At 35.6% G+C, this 27,514-nt stretch overlaps 1 protein-coding gene across 1 annotated transcript in view; it reads left to right on the top strand.

Annotated features, from left to right (window-relative positions):
- GBE1 (1,4-alpha-glucan branching enzyme 1) overlaps positions 1–17,351 on the top strand; it is a 253,230-nt gene extending 235,879 nt beyond the window's left edge. The window contains 2 exon segments of the mRNA XM_033134959.1: positions 8,319–8,436; positions 16,613–17,351. Of these exon segments, the coding sequence (XP_032990850.1) occupies positions 8,319–8,436; positions 16,613–16,669 (175 nt within the window). The 3' untranslated portion in view covers positions 16,670–17,351.
- The last annotated feature ends 10,163 nt before the right edge of the window (positions 17,352–27,514 follow it).

Raw genomic sequence — 27,514 nt, 5'->3', positions numbered from 1 at the left:
AATAAAGAAAAGGCGTATTTCTACTGCCAAGACCAAAATAATCAGTGTTCAAAATTAAGTATTTTAATGTTCATATGCTTTGCAATCTTTATCTGGCAGTTGGTGGTAGAGTGGTAGAAATATTATACCTAGGTTCATATTTTGACCCTGCCAAGTTTTATATATATATATATATATATATATATATATATATATATATATATGATTTTGACAAGTCATTTTGATATTCTATGCTTAAGTTCAGTCATCTATATAGAGAAAGCTAACTAGTCAAGTTGATAATGCAAGTCATTGAGTATATACTGACTTTAGTAAACATGTAATCATTGTCCAGTTTAATTCAGAATTATATAAAATGTCTACCTCCAGGATTCATATCAATCAGAGTTATTCACCTGAGAATTAGTTGCTTCAAACTGACATGCATATGTTTAACTATTGTGACTTCTCTAAAATGGAAGAAAAAAAAAAACCTTTCAAAATGTCCAAGTAGAACTTTGTAGATAATGAAATAGGATTGTGTTAGAAGTTATATTGTACAGATCTGAAATTTTAACCTCATGAAATAAGGGAAGAAAACGCAATGTTTTTTTCTTTTTATGGCCAAAATAGTCTTAAATAATTTTTTTAAGTTTAGCAAAAACATGCATAGATCAAAACCCAAGGAGGATATTACAATAGGAAAAAAATGAAAGGAAGATCCACTTAATAAATATACTAGGTACTAATCTAGGTCCTAGGAGGAAGGAAGGGGGGTGGTGGGGAAATACAGAAAACCCTTATAGAGATTGTATTTTAATATTAAAAGACAGAAAACTATAATAATTAAATATATAGTCTGTTAAACTATAATAATTAAATACATACTAGGTTAAAAGTTGGTAACACTATGGTGAAAAAGCTGGACAAGTACAAGAGAGTATGAGGAAGAGTTTACTTTTCAATGTGTTCAGGGTAGGCTTAGTCTTTTTCAGAAGTTTGAACATTTTCCTTTAGGGAAAAAAAGAAAGAAACTTTAAATTTCGAAAAGTGTCTAGTCCTCAAAGAGTTTGATATATAGTCCCATTAAACTTTAAAGTTAAAATCTTTCATATAACAGGAAAGTGTTTAGATTCTAGAAAGGAAAAAGACATGGCAGAAGGGAATGGGAATAAAGGTCATTAAAGACAAAGAGGCCAAGTTGGGTGTAAATGTAAGTTAGGGGGAGAAAAGATAGACCCACTTTTACTTTTTTCTTCACTTAAAACAGCAATTTAAATGCTCCAGGGCCTATAAAAAAATAATAATATAAACAGCAGCGAATAATCAGAGAATTTTTTCAGTGCTCGGCACTGTGTGAAACACTTGATGTAGATTGCTTCAGTTAGCCCTCCCAACCCTCTGATGTAGTACTTCCCTTTTACCAACAAGAAACAGAGCCTCTAGGACATTCAGTTACTTGCTTGGAGACACAAAGTTGATAATTGGCAGAACTGGGATTAGAATGTAATTGGACCCCAAAGCCCATGGATGCACCCAGCATATTTTAACTGTTTTAGGATGTTTTCTTCTATCGCTGTCTGCATGAAATGGCTCAGATGATGCTTACTTACTGTTTATAATTGTCATTTTTCAGGGACTTTGAAGTTTCCAATTATCTTTTCCATTTACATATATTGCATTGGACTCCACTGAAGGCTGTATTGGAGTAAGTTGGGGGAAAGGTGTTTCTTTGTAGCCTGTAAAGTTATTTTGAGTTCAAAAGCACAGTGTGTTTGTAAAAGGAACGTTGAATCTGTATGGTCAAAACTCACTTCGATGACAGTATTTGGTTAAAAGGTGAACAAAAATCTGTTATTTTTTTCTTCTGCAGTTCTAAATAATTGTTGCTTTGTCAAATAGTTGAATTTACAAGTTCTTTGGGCAATCTTTAATGACACAAAGAGCAACTTTTTGAGGAAGGTTAGCCTAGAAATGTAGGCTTTTTTTAAATTCTTTCTGGAGTTATTGAGAAACAATGATATTTTTTAGTTCAAGTTATATAATCTTGCAGGACAAAGAAGAGTTCTAATTAGGTTAGTCAAAGTAAGTATTCTGTAAAGTATTTAGAATATTGTTTCTGTTTGCATAAAGAAATATATAGCACTGATATTTTGTATTATCAATTGATTTGCTGTTTGCTGATGTGTGTCATTAAACATGCCCAAGAATAAATTAATAATTTTCATGAATATGCATTTCATAGCAATACATTAATGCAGTAGATAATCATATTTGATCCCCTCATTCTTTGAATTTATTTTATTGCTATTTTGTATTGTATGGCTTTTAAAAATCCATAGCCAAGGAAGTAAATAAGGAATTGGAGATATGGTTTGGTCTAAAATCAGAAACCTATTGTTGATGAAACGAGCAAATCCTAGATTATACTAGAAATATATTTCTGTTTTACACTTCAATAAAACGTGTGGTTGTCATTGAAACTTTTAATGAAGACAGTCTTCACAAACGTGAATGGACGTGTAGTTCATACATGAAGATGTTGCTTTTATCTTGGACACCAAACATTTACTGAGAACTCAGAAGATTAAACAAAAACAAAAACAAAACACACATTGCCTCCTTAAAGACAAGTTGCATTTGGCATTCCCTTTATTTTAAAATATATTTAGACTGCATTCAATAGTAAATTCTCTATTTTCATGTTACTCTCTGGATTTTATTTTAATTTATTTATTATAGTATTGGAGTATTTTTTTAAACTAAAGTCGAGGAGAGAACAAAGATAAATGGATATTTACCATTGAAAGTAACATAATAGCATATGCCACATTACCATAAAATAGTTTTGAAACAATTAAAATATCAGAACTCATTTCCAGTGATGAATTTTTAAGTTAATATATATTCTAGATCACAAAAAGATGGAAATGCTTAAATCTGATTCTCTCTCTCTCTCTCTCTCTCTCTCTCTCTCTCTCTCTCTCTCTCATACACACACACCCACCCCTCTACCTCACACTAACACACATACACATTTACAAAATGGACAGCAACACGTCAAAATTCTTTGGTATGCCTACATTTGGAGTTGCAGAGAAAGCAACTAAAATTTGTAATGTATGGCCCTTTCTGTGGTTCAGAACAACAAACCAGGTATAATTTAGCTATATTTATAAAGTAAAGAGAGATCTATTTGAAACGCATGCTATATAGCCATAACCTAGGATTTTGTGGATTAGATCCTGTAATCAGTAAAATTCAATTCCTGACGCACCAAAAGGGAAGAGTTACATTAGAATGTTGTGGCATGTCCTGTGCTGGTTAGTTATTTTGAGATTATTAAAAAAACATAAAATCTCCTTGGTTTTCAGCACCTGTATTTACTCTACAGGATGTTTGGTCACAGTTCCTTAGAATTTCATGTCTAATGTTTTCTGCCTTTGATATTGATTGTCCTGGAGTCATTCAGCTCCCAGAAGTTACTTAATCCTAACAGTATGGATTACTGTTAGGGTGGGGTGATGAAAGACTCAGATCTGAAACTAACATACTAGATTCATACATATGTGTGTGTGTGTGTGTCTGTGTGTGTGTGAATGAATATATATATAACATATATGTGTGTGTGTGTGTATATATATATATATATATATATTAACCTTTTGACCTCCTTCACCCATTTCTCCCACACTCCATCTCTGGCAACCACTAATCTGTTTTCTGTATATATGACATTGGTTTTTTCTTTGTTTCTAAATATTCAAATAGTTTTAAATGACATCCAAATGGATAGGGACCTATTTGATCTCCTTTTAAAAAAAACTCCATAAAAATATTCTATCATTCTATCATCCTTTTCGTACTATATTTTCCAAAATTGAGCAAGGTAAATATTTTAGTCCAATATTTTGTATTCACTAATTTTGTATTCATGAATTCTTAAGATGTACTTTTTTTCACATTTTAACATGTCTTCAATTAGGATGTGCCTTACAATGATTGCCTTGGTAGTGACATATATTTTTTTCACTTTATTGATGTCTTACATCTAAAGATACATGGTAACTTACTAGCTCTGCCAACTTTATGGTCATCTAGACACTGGAGGACCCCTCTTATTGTCACTCAGTTTGAAACCTCAGGGATTGTATCTTACAATACATTTCCTTAGCTTCATCAGCGGGAGTGAAGTGAGTTTAGTGCAGAATGATATAAATGATAGTACTTCTTACATCAAAATCCTTATACTTTGAACAGACACTTCATCAAGTGGCTGAGCAAACACAGCAGCTTTTGAAGTATTTGAAGAGCCATTGAATTTAAGAGTCTTCATGCCTTCACTGTTCTTTAATCTTATTAGTACAGGTCTTCAGAACATGGCTCTTCCTTGGTTCAAATTTAAGGACATAGATTATAAAATAATGCTTATCACATCTTACCTGCTTCAACCTGTTGATAGATATATCAAATACTTAGGAAGCTCTTGAGCTTAAAATAAGAAATCGTGTTTTAAAATGACATTCAAAGGGGTAAGAACCTGTTTGATCTCCTTCTTAACAAGTCTCCATAAAATAATTCTGTCATTCAATTATTCTTTTCCTACTGTATTTTCCAAAATTAAACAAGGTAAATTTTTTGATTCCCTATTTTGTGTTCACCTATAAAATGATCAAATGAACCACATGAACAAAAAATGGGTCAAGAGCAAATGCAAGAAACTTCACAGATATTCAGACTCCATAAGGAATGTTAAAAATTCAGTCCTTTAACACCAATCTTTTAAATTTCATTAATCCTTTAGATGACTATCACTTTATCTGTTTTTCTCATCTTTATTCTTCTCGTGTCATGTTCATTCTGGCATCGTTATTTGTAGAATCTCAACTTTAGAATTAAACAAGAAATTGCATATGGAAACACTTTGCCTGATTATCAGCATACCAATAAAATGGGTGCCCACTTGTGGAGGGAAGGGTAATTGGGTGTACCTTTGACTTATGTGTACAGCCGAGCTTTGCCACTAAACTGCTTGTGTGTCTGGGCACAACCGTTCTCCGCTTCCACTTCTGTTTCCCCAAATTGAAAATCAGTTTCCTCACCATCTGCTACCATTAGTTGTACACCCAAAATCTCACTGATGTATCTATGTCTCTCCGAGTTAGGCCATATTACTATCCAGAGACCATTGTCAGACTTCTGATTGGTTTCTCTGACTTAAGATTTCCCATGTCTGTTCTATTCTATCACCAACCTCCAGGTTAATTTTCTTGATTGTCATAACCTTTCCCATAAATCGTCAACATTCTCATACTTAATTACAAAAATCAATTTTAACAGCTTAGTCCAGCCTTCAAAACTTTTTATATACAGAGTGTCAGTCCTATGTTTTCTTCTTGGCTCCACCTCGCACTGAATAATGCTTTCTGCTTTATATGTAGACATTGTTGTGCATGTCTGATATCTCCTTACAGGCTGTAAATTGCATGTAAACTAAGGCTGTGTCTTAGTCATGCTTTTTTTTTTTTTTTGTGCAGTACCTTACACATTGTATTATTTAGTAAGTGAACAGGGGAATAAAGATAGTGTATTCTACTTTCTTCTAATATATATTTAAAAAAGGGTCTATAGTTTGACCTTTCTTGGTGACTCAAAGCATCACTTTCAAAGATGTATTCAGAACCTATTATGAGAAGGCACTGCTAGGTGCAGGGAGGTAGCTATGACTAAAAGAGGGCATGTTGAGGGGACCTGTTAAATTTATTCTATCTACTCTGGAATTGAAAACCATATAAAGAAGGTAGATTAAAATAAGTGTAAATTGGCTCTGAGTTATATTTTCAGAGAGATTTTTTTTTTTAGTGGAAGTTGGGGGTTTGAAGGCGTTTGGGTGCTATGTTGGTCCCATGTCGTGTGTGTGTGTGTGTGTGTGTGTGTGGTTGTGTATGTATGTATGTATGCATGCACGTGCATGTGCATACTTATGCGCATGCACACACATACACAGGCCACATTAGAAAGGGAGTGAGGGAATGCCTGAGTGGGAGAACAGGAAAAAAATCCAGTTGATAAAATAACATCTTAAAAACATTTTTGTTTTAAGCAGTGTTCCTAAAAGACGGGGTATTCCTGATACTTGAATAATATGTGGTAATAATTTACAATGATAAAGCTCTTTCACAATCATTATTTTTAATTAGTGTTTCCAATCGTTGGACTTTCTGGAGTTTAAGGTTTGCATTTTTTAAAGAACCTATTGTGTTTCCTGGATAATACAGACACAGGACTGGGTAATTCCAAAAGTGGCCACAGCAGAATTTTTTTCTTTCAATTATAGATCAGAGAAATAGGTCTAAACTGATGTTTGAAACTTTCATTATGGGTTTTGCAAGCTTTTCCTTAATGGCTACAAATTATATGTATTAAGTGAATAGATTCTAATGATTTTAAGTATGATGATCCCTTTCAATGTCAAAAAGACACGGATCATTATACAACAGTTGTTCTTTCAGTATCCTTGATTGAGATAATACATAGACAAAAACTTACTATAAATTCTGACTTTTTAAATGAATCTGCATTTTACTAATCAGAAAGCATGCATATTATTTGAAACACAGCATTGAATGTGTAAAATAACAGAGTTCAGTCTTCAGACAATGCCTAATGCTCATATAGCTTCTCAGTCCCTTACGATAATGACTCAGCTAGTGAAGCCCTTATACGGCCAGTGATGGTCATCCCACAGACTGGGATCCCCTGCTCTTGATGATAAAATTGCTTTAATCTGTGTTGTTAACCAGGCATTGAGTAATTGATCCTCTTTCAAAAGTTTTAAAAAGTATCCTAGGACCTTGTTCTCTAACCTGTACTCTTGGTTTTGTTGTTGCTTTTGGAAGATTTGTACAAGTATTAATGAACGAAGATGAAGGGGAAACAAAGCTAACATTTTATTGTAACAGTTCCTGCCATTCCAGAATACTTCATTTATTTACTCCATCTCCAATTCATTCTTTTCACTATCCATATTTTACCATCATATAAATTGGTATGCTCAAATCGTTTCTAGCTATACTGAGTGACTTTAGAATGTGCTTGTCCCCGTCAGTCATCTTTTGAATCTCAATCTCTCTGTTCTTTCTCTTTTAAACACACTAATATGTTATCAGTCTGACTCTGAATCAGACCGACCTGGATTGACTGAAATGGAGCCACCACTCCCAGCAAACGTCCCCGTTCCAAGTTCATCTGAATGTCCTGCCCAGACTAGTTTCCTCAGTCATGAAAATGATGGCCATTGTTGTTACCTATATGTCCTTTTAATTTTTGTTGTAATGAAAATATGCAGACATTTCTGAGATTCAAGATTTACACAACAGGAAAACAGAACACAAAACAAACCCATCTGTATATCCCTCCTTAGGCTAGAAGAAATTTAAGATTTCTAAGTACCAATGTATATTTTCTTATGGAGTTTTGTATCAAAGCGTCATGTCTAGACATTCTGAGCATAATAAGGAACATAATAACCGTAGCTTTTATTTTCTTATAACACTAGTAATGCTAGCATGTTTAATAACTCACAGTGAAGAATCAGATGTTGAATTATAGCATATCATATGATTGCAGCATGAATGCACTTGCGGCATGATGGGTAGCAGTTCACATGATCTTGTGTGTTGATAACCTACTGCCTGTAACCAGTGGGAGGAATAAGCCCGTTGGGTTCTGCACTTCTCAGACCACACATGGACACGTGGTTGATTTCCAGGTTCCTCACTTTCATAACCGGGATCTAGAAAAAACTTGATGAATTCAGAGATGGGGTAGGAGTAAAAACCCATATGAAATGAGGCATGATCACAGGTTCTATCATATTTAATGTGTATCTAGTATGTAGAGGACACATTGAGATGACATAGCTGTTATTAAATATTTGAAAGGTTACTAAATATTTGAACTTACTCTTTCTGGATTGTCTGTGTAGAAATAGTCCCAAGGAGTCAAATCGCTGTTCACTATGGAGGAGAATTTCTAACAAAAGGAATGGGTTGTCTTGAGAAGAGAGTAGATTCTCCATTAAAAGGTGTATTCAGTCCCATGCTGGATGGCCCCAGGATGAGCTGTGATAAAAGAATAACAAGGATCCGTGCGGTGTAGGCTAGATAGCCGGTGGAGCCCCTTTCAAACAAGAGAATCTGGTAGTAGGAGGATGAGTATTTAGCAGAAGTCATGACTTCACAGTGTGCAGAATATTCACTTTTAAACTGCTGTCTCAGAACATGCTTTATAATGTCTGGTTCAAGCCCTGAGCCGTTGTGATTCCTTAAGTTCTGTACGTTCAAAATTGTGCTGGATTCAGACTCAGCTGAGTATGGGGGACATCAGAGGCTGGACCACAAGACCGATTTCTTCTCTGAGCCTTTTGAACACAATGGGCGTTCCTGTTCTCTTTTGGTAAGTAATGTCTTTAAGATATTCTCGTTACATTGAAATTGAATCCCTTACTTATAAGGTGATGTTTTTCCTTAAAGACATAACTCTTCAACAAGTAAAGCGACATCCAGAAGTGTGGGGATGGGGTGGATATGGAAGGAGAACTGCTACACATGCAGGGTGTGGTGCTGGACGGAACTGGGTTTTGGAAAACGTGTGGTAAGGGAAATTTGGTGGACAATTGAGGAAGTTTGAATATTAATAGGATTAAAATTATTACAAAAAATAGGAAGCCATTTTTAAATTGTTCTGTTATGAACATTTCTATTTTTAATGACACGATTTAGTTCCCTTCTGTTCTTGCTTTCTCTATGATATTTTACAATAAGCGATTTCTACATTAGTGACTACCTAATGAAGTTTAATTGAAATCACCTTAACAGGATTAATAAAAATACATCTTTTTTTTTTCTTTCATGTACGCAATTGAAGACTGAATTATTCTAGTTATAAAATTATCTGGTTTCTTCATATTATTACCAAAGAAAGGATTAAACTACATAACTATTTTTTTATTTTGTGTTGTTAACACAAATGAAGGAATGTTGCTTTAAACTACTAAGTTGAATTTTTTTTTTAATCGAGAATGTAGAAACGCCCCAGATTTGAAGGAAATCTTTATTTATTTTATGGCCAGATAATAAGCTGAATTCCACATCTGTATTCTACATATTTTTTTTCTTTTCCTGACTAGGCATGTGACTTCTCTCTTCCCCTCCCCTCCCCTGCCCTCCCCTCCCCTCCCCTCCCCTCCCCTCTCAATCCCTCCCCTGTGTCTCTCTTTTTCTCCCTTTTCTTCTATCTCTGTCTCAGATCTGAATTTTTTTCACCATGGAGGTCTTGGATTAAGATTTATCTCACCTTCATGAGGCCAGGACATATCCAGCTTCATTGTAGCTCTTACATTCTCTCATTTAAAAAAAAAAAATAATAATGTAGGTATAAGTTAAATAGGACAATGGGTATGGGACCACTGGCTCCCTCAATTTCCTGTTATATTCCTATGTCTTCAAGTGGTACGAGCACCTCACTTTGTAAACCACCATATTATATACAGAATTGATGTGTCAAAGGCAGTGGCCTAAAATAAATGAAAAGAGCAGGGGTGAGCAGGATTGATTTGTTAGCTATAAGCTCTGACGAAAGTGCACTAGCCACAGGAAACTTAGGTGTTACCTTAAATATACGTGCGTGCGTATTGGTGGTGGTAATGATGATGCTGATCTATCCTTAGATAAGCTATAGATACCCATGCATTTCTAAGAGTGTTCAATAGTGCTATCACATTCTTTCTTCCCGGAATGATTGCTGTAGTTTGTCAGAACATTCAATGTTGCCATGTAAACTAAGATTGACAAAAATAGCTTCTGAAATGAATAAGAAAATTACCTTAAAGCTCTGAAATAACCAAAGAGTTAGAGACTCCTGGAGGGTTGGGGAAGATGATTCAGCTTGTAAAGAGAAGGCATGGAGAAGCGGCAACTGATTGCTATGAAGCTGAACTTGAACCAATTAATTCAGACACAAAGGAGAAATATTCAGACAGCAAAATTCTTACATAGTGAAATTCTTAATTCTAGTGCAAAGACCCCAGGATGTCATGACAGAGAACTTGGGACCGAGCCCCCAGTCTTCCATTTACTAGCTCCAAGAATTTGAGTATTTTAACTTTTTTGTCCCTCAGTTTCTGTCATCTATTTAATGAAGGTTAGTAAGTAACAGTACCCTCCCTACGGGAAGGGATTCTTAAGAGGCATGAATTCATTAGCATGACCAAGCTTTTTGGAAACTGGAGACTGCAACATGCCATTGTACATATATTTTAAAGTTATTATTGTCATAACTATTCAATCATTTCTTTAAGGTATTTTAAGCATGTGAAGACAATAGATGCTTTGAAGATACACAATTAAGAAGCCCTCTCAATTTTGGGGAAATTATAACCTTAGGCGAGGGCTCACAATCTTTGGGAGTAAGCACAAAATATCTTGGCATCCTTTCAGTTTTAGAAGAGTGAAGATATTCTGTCATAATTAAAACAAGCCCACTAACCAGTGGTAGCAACAGCCAGGAGATTACTTTTCAAGCACTAATTGCACTGATCTTGCAAAGATGGAATGTGCAATTCTAAATTAGCAGGTGGAATGGAGGATATCACATATGTCTCGATAACAGGTAGAGGAATACAGCACTGCAAGCACCTGGGAAATAGAATAGAGAGCTTAACCACTGCCTGTAATAGAATTCTGTTCCAACTCAGAAAGATAAAGATTAGCTCTGTCTTCCAGCAGCCTGCACCATCTTGTTTTCGATGACTGCAGGCGCTTCAGGAATTACTCATTTAAATAAGTCTTTAGGCTCCAGACGAAGTGATCACTGGCTTTAATGTAAGAATAAGGGAGCCCAAGTAGGCCAGAAATTCCAATAAAACAGGTTCCTTCTTGCAGGAGTTATCCTTCGAAGAGCCAGAGGAAAGAAATTACATTAAAAACCATACATATTATAAGAATGCCTCATTATAACGGAACTCTGTATTAAACTGGTTTTGTGTGTGCTGGAATACAGCCACATTTCTTGAACATGGCCGTAAACGCTGTAAATCTCATCCCATCACCAGTGAGAGATCATTTCTGGCTCCCATATGCCTGGACTAACTTTTGCCTTTTCCATGAAATTTCTGTCCATCATCACTAGTACACAGTATTTGCTAAAGCTTAATTTGCAAGCTCAGTAATCCAAAGGATCTGCTGAATAAGTGTCAAATATGTTTTGAAAGATAGCAAAAGAGCTCGAAGGAATCTGAACATAGCCATAGGTGCAGCCACGTCAGCAGGTACCTCTCCAGCGTTGTGTGTATGTGCTCCGTCAGTTAAAGCTGGGAAGCCAGAGGAGAACGGCATGAGTACTAACGTTGACACCTGTTTTCTAAGGTCAGTCAGCGTGTCTCACAAATGCCAAGAAGCTACAGGCAGAACTTCTCCATTCTGCTTTACTGGCCATTATTGGAAAGTCTGTTTTTGCATAATCATTGCTCTAGACTTTGGGTTCTTGATATAGGAACTTATACGTGAACCTGTGTGTTCATTGGTGCACTGGAGGCCAAGGGCAGGAGGGGGGCTTTCTTTCTCTTCTCTGGTTCATCAGTTCAATTTTTTGACACAAATGGAAGAACAGAGAGTGTTGAACTGGAAATGAAGTGAATTTGATTCCTTTGCAGGAACTCAAAACAGTCTCAACCAGTGAAAGGTGAATAATGCAATAGTGTTAGCACTGATTTCTTTGACAGTGAGGCTCCTGATCATTAAGTCGATCTGTTTACAGTAGTCCTCCCTTAATCACAGGGATGCCCCAAGAATTTGAGGCATGCCTGAAACCGTGGGTAGTGCTGGACCCTGTATACTGTTTTTCTCCCATACGCACATACCTGTGATAAAGTTTAACTTATAAATTAGGTATAGTCAGAGAGTAACAACAATAATTTATAATATAATAGAATAGTTATAACAATATGCTATAATAAAAGTCATGGGAATGTGGTCTCTCAAATATCTCATTATACAGTACTCACCTTTTCACTTAAAGGAAGCACTTTATGGCTTCTCTTTGGCATATCTGAATTGCCAACACCACCACTATTGTGCTTTGGGGCCATTATTGAGTAAAACAAGGTTTAGCCGAACACCACCACTGTGATCCTGCGATGGTCGTGTGAGAATCCGAGACAGCTACTCAGTGACCAATAGCCAGGTAGTGTGTCCAGAGTGTATAAGCTGGACAAAGGGGAGATTCACATCCCTGCTCGATGGAGAGGGGTGGAGGGAGATTGCATCCTGCTACTCAAAATGGCGTGCAATTTAAAACTCATGAATTGTTTATTTCTGGAATTTCCCTATAATGTTTTTGGACCAAGGTTGACTGCTAATAACAAACTACGGAAAGCAAAACCATTGATAAGGAGAGACTACTGTATTCCATTCTAAATTTGGGGGCTTAGAAGTAGACTTTTGATTTAAATAGGGGGTTGGCATGGATGTATCTTTTTATTGTCCCTCAGTTGAAAGTATTGAAAATACAGCTTAGCAGTTGGGAAATGTCTTTTACTCTATCCAAAATGATAAAAATGTTTAGATTTTGTTCAGACAAAATATATCAAACTTCTTAAAGTTTACTCTGTTATGTTTCTAATTTACATGAGCTATTACACAAGATATCTATATATAGATATTTCTAAATAGAAATATTTATTGCATCACTTTTCTCTTAACCCTAATACAAAATAATGAATTAGAACTAAGATTTCTTTTTTTTCTTAGGAATATTTTATGAATTACAGCATGTGCATGAAAATTAAAATTATTTTATGTCACCCTTATTTTTCAAAACGATTTGTAATTTTTAATAGCAAATGTATGTATGTATACCGTTAAGGATCTAATGACCTTTTCATTGAATGATGGTCTCACTCTTTGATCATATGCTATTGATAAATTTAACAATTTCTAAGAAAATTTTAACATGAGCCTTTAAAGTAATTTTTTACTTAAAATTATTCAAAAATTTTCTGTTTTCAAATTTTTGACACCTGTTTTCAAAAGTTGTGTAATTAATTTTGGCAACTTAATTATGATCCTCAAAGAACGTAATACTTTGCCTACATGACATAACATAGCAGGTTATTATTTGATCAGTTATTTTCTTAGCCATACTAATGGTTGGCATAGTGATTAAGTCATTAAGGAGGTCAAAATGCATACTGGGTTGATTAGTATGCATTTTGACTCTCTTAATAAATGAATTGGATTATACTGTCATATTCTGATTCCTTGTGAAGGGTTGACTATAAATATAGCTAGAAAAAATGAAATTCATGGCCATATATTACATTGTCTTATATTTTCTTAATGTGATCCTAGCTACAAAACGTTTAGGGCTAATGGCTAGTAAATGGGCATAGTAAATTTGTTTATCAGCATATCTTTTCTGTGATGTGCATACTAAATGGTTTCTAATACATATACTAGAACAGAAATTGTTTCTAATTATAAATAAAAACAATTTACAAAATATAAACAAGTACTTAAATTTATACTTCTATTGCTGTATGAATCAAAATTATTTTTAGAATTAAAATTATAAAATGAGAGTTATAGAGCCAATACTTAGCACTGAATTATAGAGCTCCCAAATTGTTGACGTCTATAATTGTCTCACCATAAGGGTTAGCTCTGATTATCTTAAGTTCTTTAGTATAATTGGTAATCATTTCCTAACCACTAAGAAAATTGATTTACATACTCAGAACCCTAATAAAGAAAACTCAAAATTCCACGTATAGCCCCAGTTAAGAAAAATCACTTGCTTGGGGAAATTCTTTCATGTTTCCTATACTGCAAAGGCTCTAGAGTAACATGAACACATTCTGGTAATTAACACTGCAGTGAAAAAAAATGCTATAATTGCACAATATTCCCGTTAATGATATTATACAATTATCAACTGAAGGTTTTTGAGCAACTAGTGTTAAGAGGTCTCTCAGTGTAACTGGAATTGGCTTCATAAAAGCCCCTTACATAAAATAACCAGCATCATTTAGTGAGAGTGCTTGGAGCATTTTTTCAAACCATTAAATGACAAAATAGGAAAAACTCAATGCATGCATTGCAAACCTTGAACTTCTTAGGCCATCCCTTTGTTTTTCTCTTAAATTTGGTCTAGCTACAATATCGAGATCACAGAGTAAGATTGTTTCTACACTGACAGTTTATAGTTACAATTTATATTATTAATGGATTTAGTATAATGTTATGCATCAAACAGACACCAAAACTGTGTAGGATCCAAATGGATTGGCGTGACTTGTTCTGATGTATAACTGTGCCCCACACTGAGCAGAGACTTATCATTATTTGTCCTGCTTGTGTGTTCCACTGCATCTTTCTCAGGAGACCTGCGTTTATCAGAATTCTTTTGTCTGCATATTGGACCATGTAATATCAGAGAAATGTTTTTAATGTAAAGGGTAGTGAAATTCTTTTGTCCAGCTCTCTCGTACTGCGGAGAAATTTAGATCAGTCTTTAGTCTTAGAATGCTCATAACAGAACGATTCAGAACCATTCTGATTATAACCTGCTGTCCCACTAATTAGTTATACCTAGTTAACTATGATTCCTCAAACTAAACATAGAGTAAACTATTGTTTGTTTAAACTAAACAAACTGAACATGGCAAACTCCCTAGGAGGGAGTCTCTTGATTCATACCTGTTTTGATAAGATTTGGAGAGGAAATTGGTTGAATCTAACTATTAGTTTCTTTTAATTCTCCTCCTTTGTGTTGCTTTAGCTTTAGCTTGATTATGTCAATATGCCATCCTGTGGACTGGATCTGTCTAAATCATCGGTACCATTCCTCTTTTGCTCATGGGTACCTCCAGGTTTTTTTTTGTTGAACCAATCCCTTAACATCTTACTTATCTCAGTCAAAGAGAAAATATTGAATGAAAGGGATTCCATTGGCAATTAAATTGTGATGTGGTTTAAAAGCTGTAAGACATGAAAAACAGGGTGTAAATTATAGGGAAACAGATTGTGGCATTGAAATACATGATTTCCCCACACTTGATGACTGCAAGGCTATAATATTTATCTTTTGGAAGTAGTGGGTTGTAAATCATACCGTGAGGCATTGAGCTACCCAGTGACTGATGGCATTTATGGAATTTTTCTCAAATGATGATGATCATTTCCTAAATCATTGTTGTTTTTAATTGAAGATGAGAAAAACTCTTCTGTAGTTATTAAATTCATAATACAAATTTCTCAAAATGCCTTCGTAAAACTGCTTTCATCTTTAATGATCAAAACTAACCAACTGTATTGATGTATTTGATTTTTTAAGAATTATAAGAGTTCTTTATCACAGGAACCCTAAGGGAAAACATTGTGTTCATTTGCAGAGTTGAGATGCATTAGACACACAATGCACATATTGATTCCACTTTTCTTTATCCCTTTATTCATTAGTTTTTCATTCAATCATCACTGACACCTACTTTGTCTATTGGCACCTACTAAGAGTTAGAAATATGAAGACATGTGACCTCAGCCTTCCTAAAGCTCAGAGTCTAGTAGGGAGGATTGATGATAAACTTGGGGAAAAAAAAAAAAAAAACAAGTTGCATTAAGTGTTCTGAAAGAAACAAAAATAGTGTTGCGATAAAACATGAAATGGAGAAACTATCATATCTATTGTTATCAAGAACACCTCTCCCTGGAGCTGGGAGATTTCAAGATCCAAGAGATAAGGAAGTATTAGGCTGGTGCAAAAGTAACTGCGGTTTTTGCTTTGTTGTTGTTTTAACCTTTTAAACCGCGATTAACTTTGCACCAACCTAATAGTAAGGTAAAGGGTGTTCTGAGCAAAGATCCAGAGGAAGGGAAGTGTGTGACTGACATGTTTAATAAACTGAAAGGCCCCTGTGGCTGAAACCTCCTGCGTGAGGGGAGAGAGGCCGGTGATGCGCTGAGTTGGGACCAGCGAGCGAGCGAGCCAGTGAGAGTTGTCCTTATGTAGGGAGGCGCTGAGTCAGGAGTCTGCGGGGCTTGGGGAGGGTGCCTGTTGTTTTTGAAGTGCAGCGGCAAGCTTTTTGATTGTCTTAAACTGGTGAGGGGCCTAAAATACACTTAGGATCCCTTATATGACATTTAAGTTTTTGTACTTACAATGACAAGAGAAAACAACCAACCGAAAAAAAACCCCACAAAAAACAGAACGATAAGTGTCCTGATGGAAAGTAGTGTTTTGTATATTACTTCTGTTCCCCTGAGGACACCAACATTGTGACCTGCAGGCAGCCAGCCTTTACCACCCGGGAATCTCAACCGCAGTGAGCGCCATGTATAGCCTAGTGTCGGAGGAACGTTGGCTTTTGCAAAGCGTATGGAGCCCTCTAGTGGCGGTTGATGTAAAGGTGCCTGACATTGGTTTTAGGTTGGAACTGTGGAATTGAGTCTCCTCGGAGCCCGTGGAAATGTAAAGATAACTTGAAGCAAACGCTGTAGGGTATCCAGTCCCTTTACTTGATGACGTCACATTCAGTATTGCTTTCAATTGCACTGACACGATTGTGTTGACCTAGGTGTACATTCCAAGCCGAGTGGCCCTCATCCTTCACAACGTGGATCTGCCCAACTGAAGAGACCCGGTTTCAGCTCCTCCAGGGGGAGATGTGCGTTTTGTTTTCCTATTGTCGTTGTCACATAGCGTATAATACGTAAGCTTTGCAAAATACAATGTCTAGCCAAAACGTCAGATGTCTGAAATGCAGTATTGGTTTATGCAAATGCATGTTAAACGTTTCATTAAGAAGTAGAGGGAATATTTTTGAAATTTTAGGGGTCCTAGACTATATTTTCCAGATATCTAAGCAGCTAGGATTCTGAAATGAAGTATTAATATAATATATTTAACTTTACTTTCCTGGCCAATTATTTGATGCTTTTAAGTTCAAATTTGAATCATGTATCTTGTATAATAATTTCTGTTGAGTACATACAGTATTTTTTTTTTAAAGATGGATATTTGGTGACCTTATTTGTTCTTATATCTCTTCATCTAAATTACAGGGTACCAAGGTTGTTATTAGGTTTTTTTTTCAAACTATCTTTAGAAATACTGTAATAAATATGTAGAAATAATATAAAATTAAGAATGACTCAATGGATAATATAAAAATCATTATCTATGAACTCATCCATGCTTTATTTTGCATGTTTTATCTTGTGATCTCTTGTTCATTTAATATCTTTGTAGATGCTGATATCTCTGTCTTTTTGAGGGCCTAACTGGTAATTGTAACATTTTGGAAAATGTCTTTTTGTTTCAATCAATAAAAAAATGATTGCAAAATTGCCTTTGCTAATGTTTATTTTGCTGTACTATTATGGGGATTGATTGAGAATGAATATTAAAATGCCTATCTCAACTCTGATACCTTCTCACACATATGCATATGTGCACGACGGACTAGATATGGGGGTTGATAATTTTTTTCTTTAGGTACTATTTTGCAACTTGAAATTATATTAACAAACTCAGATATCTAAGTTACTTTCCAGCTGTAAACCTGAGCACTTTTAGAAGCTGAATTAACTATCTGTACTCAGTGGGATACTCAATCATGAAAGTGCCTGTCAGGTTATGAAATAGTAGGTCACAGGTCTAAATCATTGATATATGTGATTCATTCACAACTAAGAAATTATAATGCAGTTATAAGACATAAAATGTCACTTTTTTAAAGATCTGTTTTTTTCCTTTAATAGTGTTTTTTTGTTTTTTTGTTTGTTTTTAGCCTGGTTATTCATGACTAATAAGTAGTACAGTACTTGGAAGTCTTTCTATTAAAAATTGGTTCAGTAATAGAAGAGAGTGTTAGCAAAAGAGACTTTTATAGCTATACTTATCTATTAACCACCTTCCTTATAACTTTTTTGAGTAAAGCCTTGCATCTAGGTCTGAAACATGTTATTTGCTTTAAACTTCAAAGTAGAGTAATAGTTTGACTTCCTGAAAGAATCAGCATTACTAGCTGATGCTGACACACAGTAGGACACATTACTGAAGGCGTCCAGTGATGCTTTTCCCATCACAGAGCTGGTATTAATATCTTCGCACTGCCATGATCTGTGTACTGTACCTGTTAGTGATGACACAACATGCAACCATGATTTCTTGTGTTCTAGTTTATACTTTCTTATGTATGGAGAGAGGTGCTAATTTTCAAGTATGGCTCTTTTTAAAATGACAAGAAATTACTTTATACCTAGAACCCATTTTCTTTCCCTTGTGACCTCTGTGGCAAAGTCAGAGTAATTAGATGCGACATTTTCATTACACTCGTATTGGTCAACCTTACTAATATAGTCTTTAGATTTCAGTCTAAAGTTCAAATTTAACCATGTAATGTAAGTTAAATGCCTTTGTCAAGTTTCCTTCCTCCCAAGAAGAACGATAAATGGATGTTGCTAGGTAGGAATTATAAAAATATATGCAAACGAATAAATACTAAGAATCCAAAATGAATATAGTTAGGTTTTTTTCTGTTTTGTTTGGTTTTGTTTTTTTCCCTACCATAGCAGACAGCCTTTATAGAACATTCCAATATTGTAATATATTTCACTTCAGGTCTTCTTATTGGTAACTTTCTCGTCATCATGTAATCTGTTAAGAATTTCTTCTTGTTATTGGTTAAACATTTTCAATAATCACAACAGAGATGCAAACTTTTACTCTGTGTGCCTTATAATAATTTGTTTTCCCCTCTGATGTGTTTATTACCAACATCAAAAATGGTTGTTGTTGGTTGTGGTGTATGTTTGTTGACTCTGAGAATATTGTATTTTTACTGTTTTAACTTTTTAGATTCTAGGAAAGATAAATAACTACAGATTTCTTTTTTCATTTTTAAATATTAGAAGGTGAATGCCTAGTAATGATTCTATTATCCCAAATAGAATTTACTCCTAATGCTAATGGTGCTTACTGTTTTATTTTCATGTTAGCTTGCTCAGAAAATACCCTAGTTTTTAATAGTCAAAAATGGAACTGTAAACATTTTTCCTATAATGTTTCCCACTTTATAACACTTGAACTCTGAGGGTCAGCTCCTTTCATATTTTCTTTTCTGTACATCTGATGTTTCTCACTTTTCCCTGTTCTTAGCTGATGTATTCATCTCTTACATAAAATGAGGGATTTAGCCACCATGTTCCTCAAGTTCAAAAAATAACCAGTGACAGTAAATTGACTTTTCTCATGGCAACTGTAAAAGAACACGAGTATTTTTTTTCTGTATCTCAAGCACCCCCCTTAAGAATATCATCAACTCAACACTTGTCGTCCTTCAGGATTGTGGCCATTGCTATGCCGGGTCACAGTAGAGATTGCCTGAATAAGGCGCCTATTCTTCAAATAATACAGAGGAGAGTGTGGATAGAGCTGGGGGAAGCTAGGAACAGTAATGTGTTTTCCTCTCGTGTTCAGCAAGCAGCTTCAGGGCAAATAAATATCTTTTCACTGTTCTAGTCCAGCAGCCCTTGAACTTGGTGATGAAAGCAACGTAAAATCCATTTCCTATTGCTCTTCCTGCTTAGAAGGAGCCAGAACAGACATTCCTAGGAAAAAAACCAAAACAGTGAAGCAGATTTCTGGCTGGTCTTGCCCGTCTCAGACTATTTATTTTTCCCTTTTTTGCATCATGTCCTAAACTGGGGTCCTTAAGAATTGTGGGTTTCTGGGCCAGCCCGCTGGCTCAGGGGGTTGGAGCTCCATGCTCCTAACTCCGAGGGCTGCTGGTTCGATTCCCACATGGACCAGTGGGCGCTTAACCACAAGGTTGCCGGTTCAACTCCTTGAGACCCTCAAGGGATGGTGGGTTCCACCCCCTGCAACTAAGATTGAACACGGCACCTTGAGCTGAGCTGCCTTCTGGATGGCTCAGTTGGTTAGAGCAGGTCCGCTCAACCACAAGGTTGCCGGTTCGACTGGACCTGGAGCTGAGCTGCGCCCTCCCCAACTAAGACTGAAAGGACAACAACTTGAAGCTGAACGGCACCCCCCACAACTAAGATTGAAAGGACAACTTGACTTGAAAAAAAGTACTGGAAGTACACACTGTTCCCCAATAAAGTCCTGTAAAAAAGAGAGAGAGAGAGAGAGCCACTGGCAGGCAGGCTACAGAATTAGCAGGGCATAGTGCAAAAAAAAATAAAAATAAATAAATAAAAAAAAAAGAATTGTGGGTTTCATTAATCTATATATTCCTTATAGGGAGACAACACTGAGCTATGAACTTTGCTAAGGAGAATATTTTGATGAAAGAAAATAGAAATCTAAGGCATAGCAATGTCATGTCCTTTATTCGGTCGAGTTCATTTATCATTCGCAGTGCGTTAGAATTGAAATGTAGATAAATTTTCCCACTAAAGCCAGCCTTCAGGGGAAAAGAAATCAAATGAACTTGCTACTAATTTTTCTGCCTTACTATCTTATTAATGGTGATTTGTAGAGAATTGCAGAGAAACATTCATACTTTAGGGCAAAATTTCTTAATTGGGAGTGTGAGAAATTATGATACAGTAGCTATAAGTGTTTTTTGTCTCTCTGTAATTTAAAACATTACGTCTGGATTTTAACTCTTGGCAAAAACTGTGTTAATTTACATGAAAAAATGTACTTTGCGATAGGTATGCTTACACTAAAGGAGATGTCATGCAGAAGTTTACTTAGGACTTGCAGTTTTTCTTGTCATTTCTGCTGGACCAGAGAGAGGTATCTGACCCTCATGTTATTTGATCAATAGCTACATGGATGGTGAGTCAGTGTTTGGAGGCATCCTCCAAGTTTGTCGTCAGGAACGTCTGTCCCCACCTCCTGTCTGTCCTCCAAGGCTGCTTCACTAGGTTATAAGCTCTCTCTTGGGAAGGGAGGTATGGGCTGTTTTCCGGGGAAGGGGCATTTCCTCCAACACTGCAGATAACCAAACATCAGTCGTCCTCTACTGCTGCTTTTGTGCATTGTGGCTTTTTCTCTGAGTGTAGTAGGACGTCACAGTGATGTCATTCCCCTGCAACTAGTGTACTGTGCCCTTAGTGTGTCAGCTACTCTCAGACTTCGCACTTCGATAACCCAGCCTTATGAATTAAAGTTAACAACGTCCTGAGGCTGTACAATAGGGCAGTGTAAACGGTATCTGGCATGAAATCGCCAAGGTGCCCTTCAGTGAGGCACAGCCACCAGGTATTGAGGGTCTCTATTTCTTTCCCTGTTCCCCATCTGCTCACAGCCCAGCATACACTACTAGCAGAAGGAATAAAGGACAGAGGAAACAAGACTGTAAAAGACAGCTCAGAGGTCAGAAACAGTTTGACCCATCATTTTTTTGATAAAAACAAACAAACAAACAAAAAAACCCCACCACATCTTCATTAAATAAATGTTCGCACAACTGAATATTAATTCCTTGAAAAGGGGAGAGTGATGTGAATTGTTGATCTGCAATTTCCACAGTTGCCTGGTACAGTCGGCCTCTGTGTTCATGGGTTCCACATCCACAGATACAGAGGTCTGACTAAGGGACTTGAGCATCTGTGGATTTCAGTATCCACAAGAGGTCCTGGGACCAATCCCTTGCTGACACCAGGGACGACTGTACTTAGAATAAGACACGATATTACACTAAATTACTTTGCCACACAAGCATAGAAATTAAATGAGATGTGTTCAAAACGTTTGTGCATACTTAGGTAATAAGAAATAGAAATCTGTAGATGTGTGAATAAGTTTTTTTACAGCATATGTAGGGGTATGTGAATACACAGACATACATAATTTGTAAATAAAATGAAAACCCACAAAGTTCACTGATTCCAATGTTTATCTTGAACTAACAAATCCTTGATTTCTGTGTAAGATACTCATAATCAAATCTAGATATTTTTATGATTGTATTAGGAGCATCAAATCTAAACAAGCAATTTTATTTGGATTTAAAGAAGTTTTTCAAATCTTGGAATGAAATACTCTGTTTCAGTTTACTTAGAGCATTTCTCACCTCAAACGATTTGGCAATTAGTCTTTTGTTTTTTCCTCTAGAAAGGGAAGAGGAAGGAAATGAAATACCTTTATTACTTCTTTATTTATGTCCGCTAGGGATTCTTTTTAACTGAGTTTGTAATGTCACTTTCTATTCACTCCAGTAATATACATCATGAAAAACACTGCATGTAATTTCATTTCACAAATGCCTCTAGCAGTGTTGTCAACTATTGATGAAATCCAATCATATGATATAGATGTCCCCACCTCATACATACACCGAGTCTTGTCTTCTGATAAGTGAGCATTACTCAACTATATAGAAACAGCTGAATTCCTAATTCTTTACTAAGTAGAAATATATAGACATATTTACATACATACTGCATTGACTGTCAGGTCTTGAGTACTTTCTTGTTACTATTCCCTGTGCTGGCATTTTATACACATTATCACCGAGTCTCTTAAACTCTGCAACATTACTATTATTATTATTATTATTATTATTATTAACTTTGAGTCTAGGCTCATGCTCCTCCTACTGCATTCTGTTGTCTTCCAGAGAAGGTCATTGGTGATCTCTAGATAAGGTGTCAAAATTTGGCTCATTTGTTCTGTTTGTTAGTCTTTAATTGGACTTGGACGTCTTTGGTGGGGGAAGGGGATGACCTTTGAAGCCAAATTGGGGCTTTGAATGCCCCAAACTGCTTTTTGAAAGGGTACTCAATTTCCAGGAATTATTTTCATTATATGTGGCATAAAAATAAAAATGGAAAAGATCATGAAGCCAGCTCCCAGATCCCGCTTTCTAATGCTATTTTCCAAAAAGAGGAAGCAGGACTCCTTGGAGAAATGGCTGACTCGAAGGCTATAGCAGAGAATATACAAGATGAGTTTGGTGCTTCTTGTAGTGCCAGAAAGGGAGTACCCTAAATCAAACAAATGGGAGCATGTCAAAGGGACATGTGAGCCAACCAAAGGCACCCAACACCCACACCTGAAGCAATTTGAACAACAAAATAAATTATTATTGTGTAAAGTATAAAACATTCGTGAGTTCATACCAATATAAATGAATGATTGGGTAGATATGCATAAACAAATGGGGAAATCTCCTGTACGGGAGAACGCTAAGGAATTTCTGTAGATACTCCCCTCAAGAAGGTGGAGCTTAATTCTTCCCACCCCCAATCCCTCCCTTGTGGTGGGCTGCGGTAGTGACTTTCTTCTAAAGAGCAGAGTAAGGGAAGAGGGGAAGTAAGTTGCAGTGGAAAACCTGGGACATTGCTTTAGTCAGGTGGTCATGGTTAACATTACCATGTGATGTTGAGAGCGTGTACTCTTGATGAGATATGATAAGAATGGCAAAAATACAATCGCCAACTTGTAACTAGTCTAACCACAAGAAAAACATCATAAAAAAACCCAACAAATTGCGGAATTATATATGATTCTACATATGTATGTATATCTCTTTATATATGTATATAATGTATAAAAAGATTTATTTTAAGACATAGGCTCACATAATTATGGGGACTAGCAAATCCAGAATCTGTAGGTCAGGTTGGCAAACTTGAAACGTGGGCAAAACTTGATACTGCATTCTTGAGGTAGAATTTCTTCTCTGGAAAACCTCAGTTAGGATGGTATGTTAAGTACCATATCTACAACATACAATCACAGCAGCACCTAGATTAGCGTGTGGTTAAAAAACTGATGAGTATAATCTAGTCTAGTTGACATGTAAGAGAAACTGTCATAAAGATATCTGCCCAGACAAGTTAAGTCTAAGAAACTGTCACAGCCCAGAGTTGGCTAAAGAGGCATGATGACTAAATGTAATATGTAGTATCTGAGATGGGATTCTGGAACAGAAAGGAAACATTAGTGAAAACTAGTGAAATTCAAAGAAAATGGAGAGTTTAGTTAACATACTTTTTAGTGGTGTAAACGAAAGCAGGCACCTGAACAGATAGTTCTCCTTTACAGAGGAAATGTGTGTTACGATGCGTCCCATCCTGTGCGTCAGGGAAACAAACCAAGACTGAAAAGAGACTGAGTTGAGGAGCCTAGAAGCCTGACGGCAATTTTCTGAAGTGACAGAAATAATCATGACCAATCATTCTTTCACCATCTTCTTCCCTGACCAACAGAGCAAAGATCTAAAATTATGACTACATGGAAGTAAATGTCTAAAATGTCTTGTATCTTGTCGGTCTGCACTGGATTACTTCCTCCAAGATATTAACACTTATTATTTGAGGAGTGGCCTCCAAGCGAGCAAATAGAATATTCTGAAACCAAGATTCAGGATTTGGGGTAAAACTTCTTCCACATTTAACTTACTAGTAATCCTATAGGCAAAATAATTCATTCAGATACTTAGACATATATTTTTCAACCTTTTTATCTTGGAGCAACATTTCATTTTAAGAAATTTCTCCACAAATTAGGAGCTCAATTGCAATCAGACTAGGTGAAGCAAGACTGGAATTACAAGTAAACCCTAAAATCTTAATAACTGGGCAAAACAAAAGTGTGTTTTTCATCCATGTCACATTTTAGTGCAGAACAGGTAACCACTCTCCATCTTGTAGCTATGCTATCTGAAATATACAACCTCCAAATTCACGATGAAAGAAGAGAAAATGGAAGAGTTGTAAGAATAAGTCCAGGCTTGGAAGTGGTTTAGACTCCTTCTACCCCACCTTATTAGCCAGAATTTAGTCACATGTCCTCACTTAAGAGCAGGGGACGCTGGATCTTTCTGTGTACATCAAGAGGAAACAGTACAATAAAAACATAACATAGCATCTGCCATAATTTTCAACTAAGTTTGGGAAATCTCACACACTTTATTCTCCCTTACAAACTCATAACACAAATACTAAAGGCCTATTGAAAATTCCTATAGTAAGGAAACTGGTCTAACATTGTTTAACTCTGTTTCCACAAAGAACCTTGCGAAACATCATGAAAAAACCCCACAATATTTGATTAAATACAGTATAGATACAGTAACTTGGAGATACACTGGTTTCCTTTTTTTATGCTTCCAAGACTGATAAATCCCCTTTCAAACGTATGTGTGTATTCAGTTCACTTTTCTTAAAGTCAGCTTATTAAAATCATTTTCATTTCCATTAAAATAATTTTTTGATCTCATAATTTAACCATCATTGGACAATCTTATTTTCCTATATTCAGAATTCTCCTGATAGGTGTTTAACTGTATCCCTAAATACTGACCTCAAAGTTGTCTGCAAAGAGTTTCCTGAAGTTATGAGAAATCTTAGAACCAGATTAGTGGCCAACTTCTGGAAAAATTATTTAATGGTATGCATTTCTTTTTTTTTTTTTAATAAAAGTCTATTGGGGTGACAATTGTTAGTAAAGTTACATAGATTTCAGGTGTACAATTCTGTAATACATCATCTATATATCACATTGTGTTTTCATCACCCAGAGTCAGTTCTCTTTCCATCACCATATATTGGATCCCTTTTACCCTCATCTACCAACCTCCTCCCCCCCTTATAGTCTGGTAACCACTAAACTTTTATCTGTGTCTATGAGTTTCTGTTTTTTCATTTGTTTGTCTTGTTCCTTTCTGTTTCCAGTTTTATATACCACATATCAGTGAAATCATATAGTTCTCTACTTTTTCTGTCTGACTTATTTCCCTTAGTTTAATAATCTCAAGATCAAGCCATGCTGTCACAAATGGCACTATTTCATCTATTCTAATGGCAGAATAGTATTCCATTGTGTATATACACCACATCTTCTTTATCCAGTCATCTATCAAAGGACACTTTGGTTGTTTCCATGTCTTGGCCACCATAAATAAAACTATAATGAACTATCTAATTACTGGATTAATCTGGTATTTTGTTACCCTAAACTTCCTTTGCTCTGATTATCTTTACCTATATACTTACATTTAATTGTTATATTGCTTATTGCAGTATATATTTGTTAGCTATCTAAATCATTTTTGGAGTCAGGCAGTAGGTAGATAGTGGATACATAGATCATTAGATAGATAGGTAAAGTTTTTTAAAAAGAATGATGTTATGATGGCATAGTCTGTAGTTATGTGTTTCTGAATTTTCAGTAGTTGCTGAGGAGCCAACCATTTAGAACTAATGAGAAGTACAGGAGCTTCCCTTGGTAATTCATTAGTCTAAGACCTGGATTTTCTGGATTCATGAAGATTTTTGCTTAATATTGTGACAGCAGGAAGTTAAATCTCATTATAATATGTGAAATATTTTAAAGTGTATCTGAAAAACATGATGAATTTTCTTTGTGTGACAAAAAACAATTCTTACATGTGCTTTACCAAACCTCTGTTCCTGCATACATACATATAATTTAAAAATTTACATCAGAAATGAAGATAATATAAAAAGGTAAGATAAACTCAATATTGGACAAAACTAAAAACTAAGCTTGGGTAAAATACTATGTATTTATTAACTGGCAGTTAGAGAAATTAAGATAAGCTTTAGTTTCTTTCTTTTTCAGGAGTATCCCCAAATACAAATCATTATTTTTCCCCCTGGCCAGTTAGTTCTAGTACTTTTCATAGTCCTAGTAAAAGATAATGTGGGCCCTTTCTTGACCAGTCAAATGTCAGTTTGAATAAAGATAAGATTGGGGTTTTTTTCATTCATTTTTATTCATCCATGTATTAAAATATGTGCCAGGTGCTAGAAGTGTTAGATAAATAAATAATAGAATTTCACAATTTACTATGCTGACTGTAGTCTCAAAGGAGCAAATAGATTTGTTGTTGTGACAGAGTCTACAAGTTTTCTATCTAATGTCCGTCCTTCTACAATAAGAGAACCATTGTTTGGGTGTCCGAAGACTTCATTTTTCTCTTCATGTGACTAAATTCCAAGCAAAGAGAGAAATTGGGTAGGATTTCCAGGAAGACTTCTTAAAAGGGAAAATAAAAACCTGGGCATTTACTAATAACAACCTTTACCTTCTCCTCAGCTGCTTGGTATATGGATAAAATGACTGGAGATCTGTGTCTCTCTTAGACCATGAGACAACTTTACATGCTAGATGGCACATGGGAAAGATAGAAAATGCTAAATTCCTGCTGATGATGGACCAATCATAATATCGCCTGCCTTGCTCCGGAGTTATTTTATGTAAAATAAAGATAAACCCTTATGTATTTATTAATAGGCTTAGGATTTTCTGTTACATGCAGCCAATCCTGTCCTAAGTGACTCACTTATCAATGAAACTAAATGATCTAATTGATGAAAAAAATCAAGAACTAGATCTTGCATGTATAAGATTCAACTAAGTAGGTGAGTGAGGTCATAGATATAAAAAACAAGGCATATTAGCATATTGGAAGTAGGAAATTACATTGAATGCTCTCTGAACCCATATTAATGCATTCAACATGAGTTAG

The sequence above is a fragment of the Rhinolophus ferrumequinum genome, chromosome 2, assembly GCF_004115265.2.
Source record: "Rhinolophus ferrumequinum isolate MPI-CBG mRhiFer1 chromosome 2, mRhiFer1_v1.p, whole genome shotgun sequence".
NCBI classification, from domain to species: domain Eukaryota; kingdom Metazoa; phylum Chordata; class Mammalia; order Chiroptera; family Rhinolophidae; genus Rhinolophus; species Rhinolophus ferrumequinum.
The sequence above is the reverse complement of the archived record's forward strand: the minus strand, read 5'-3'. Positions and strand labels throughout refer to the sequence as shown.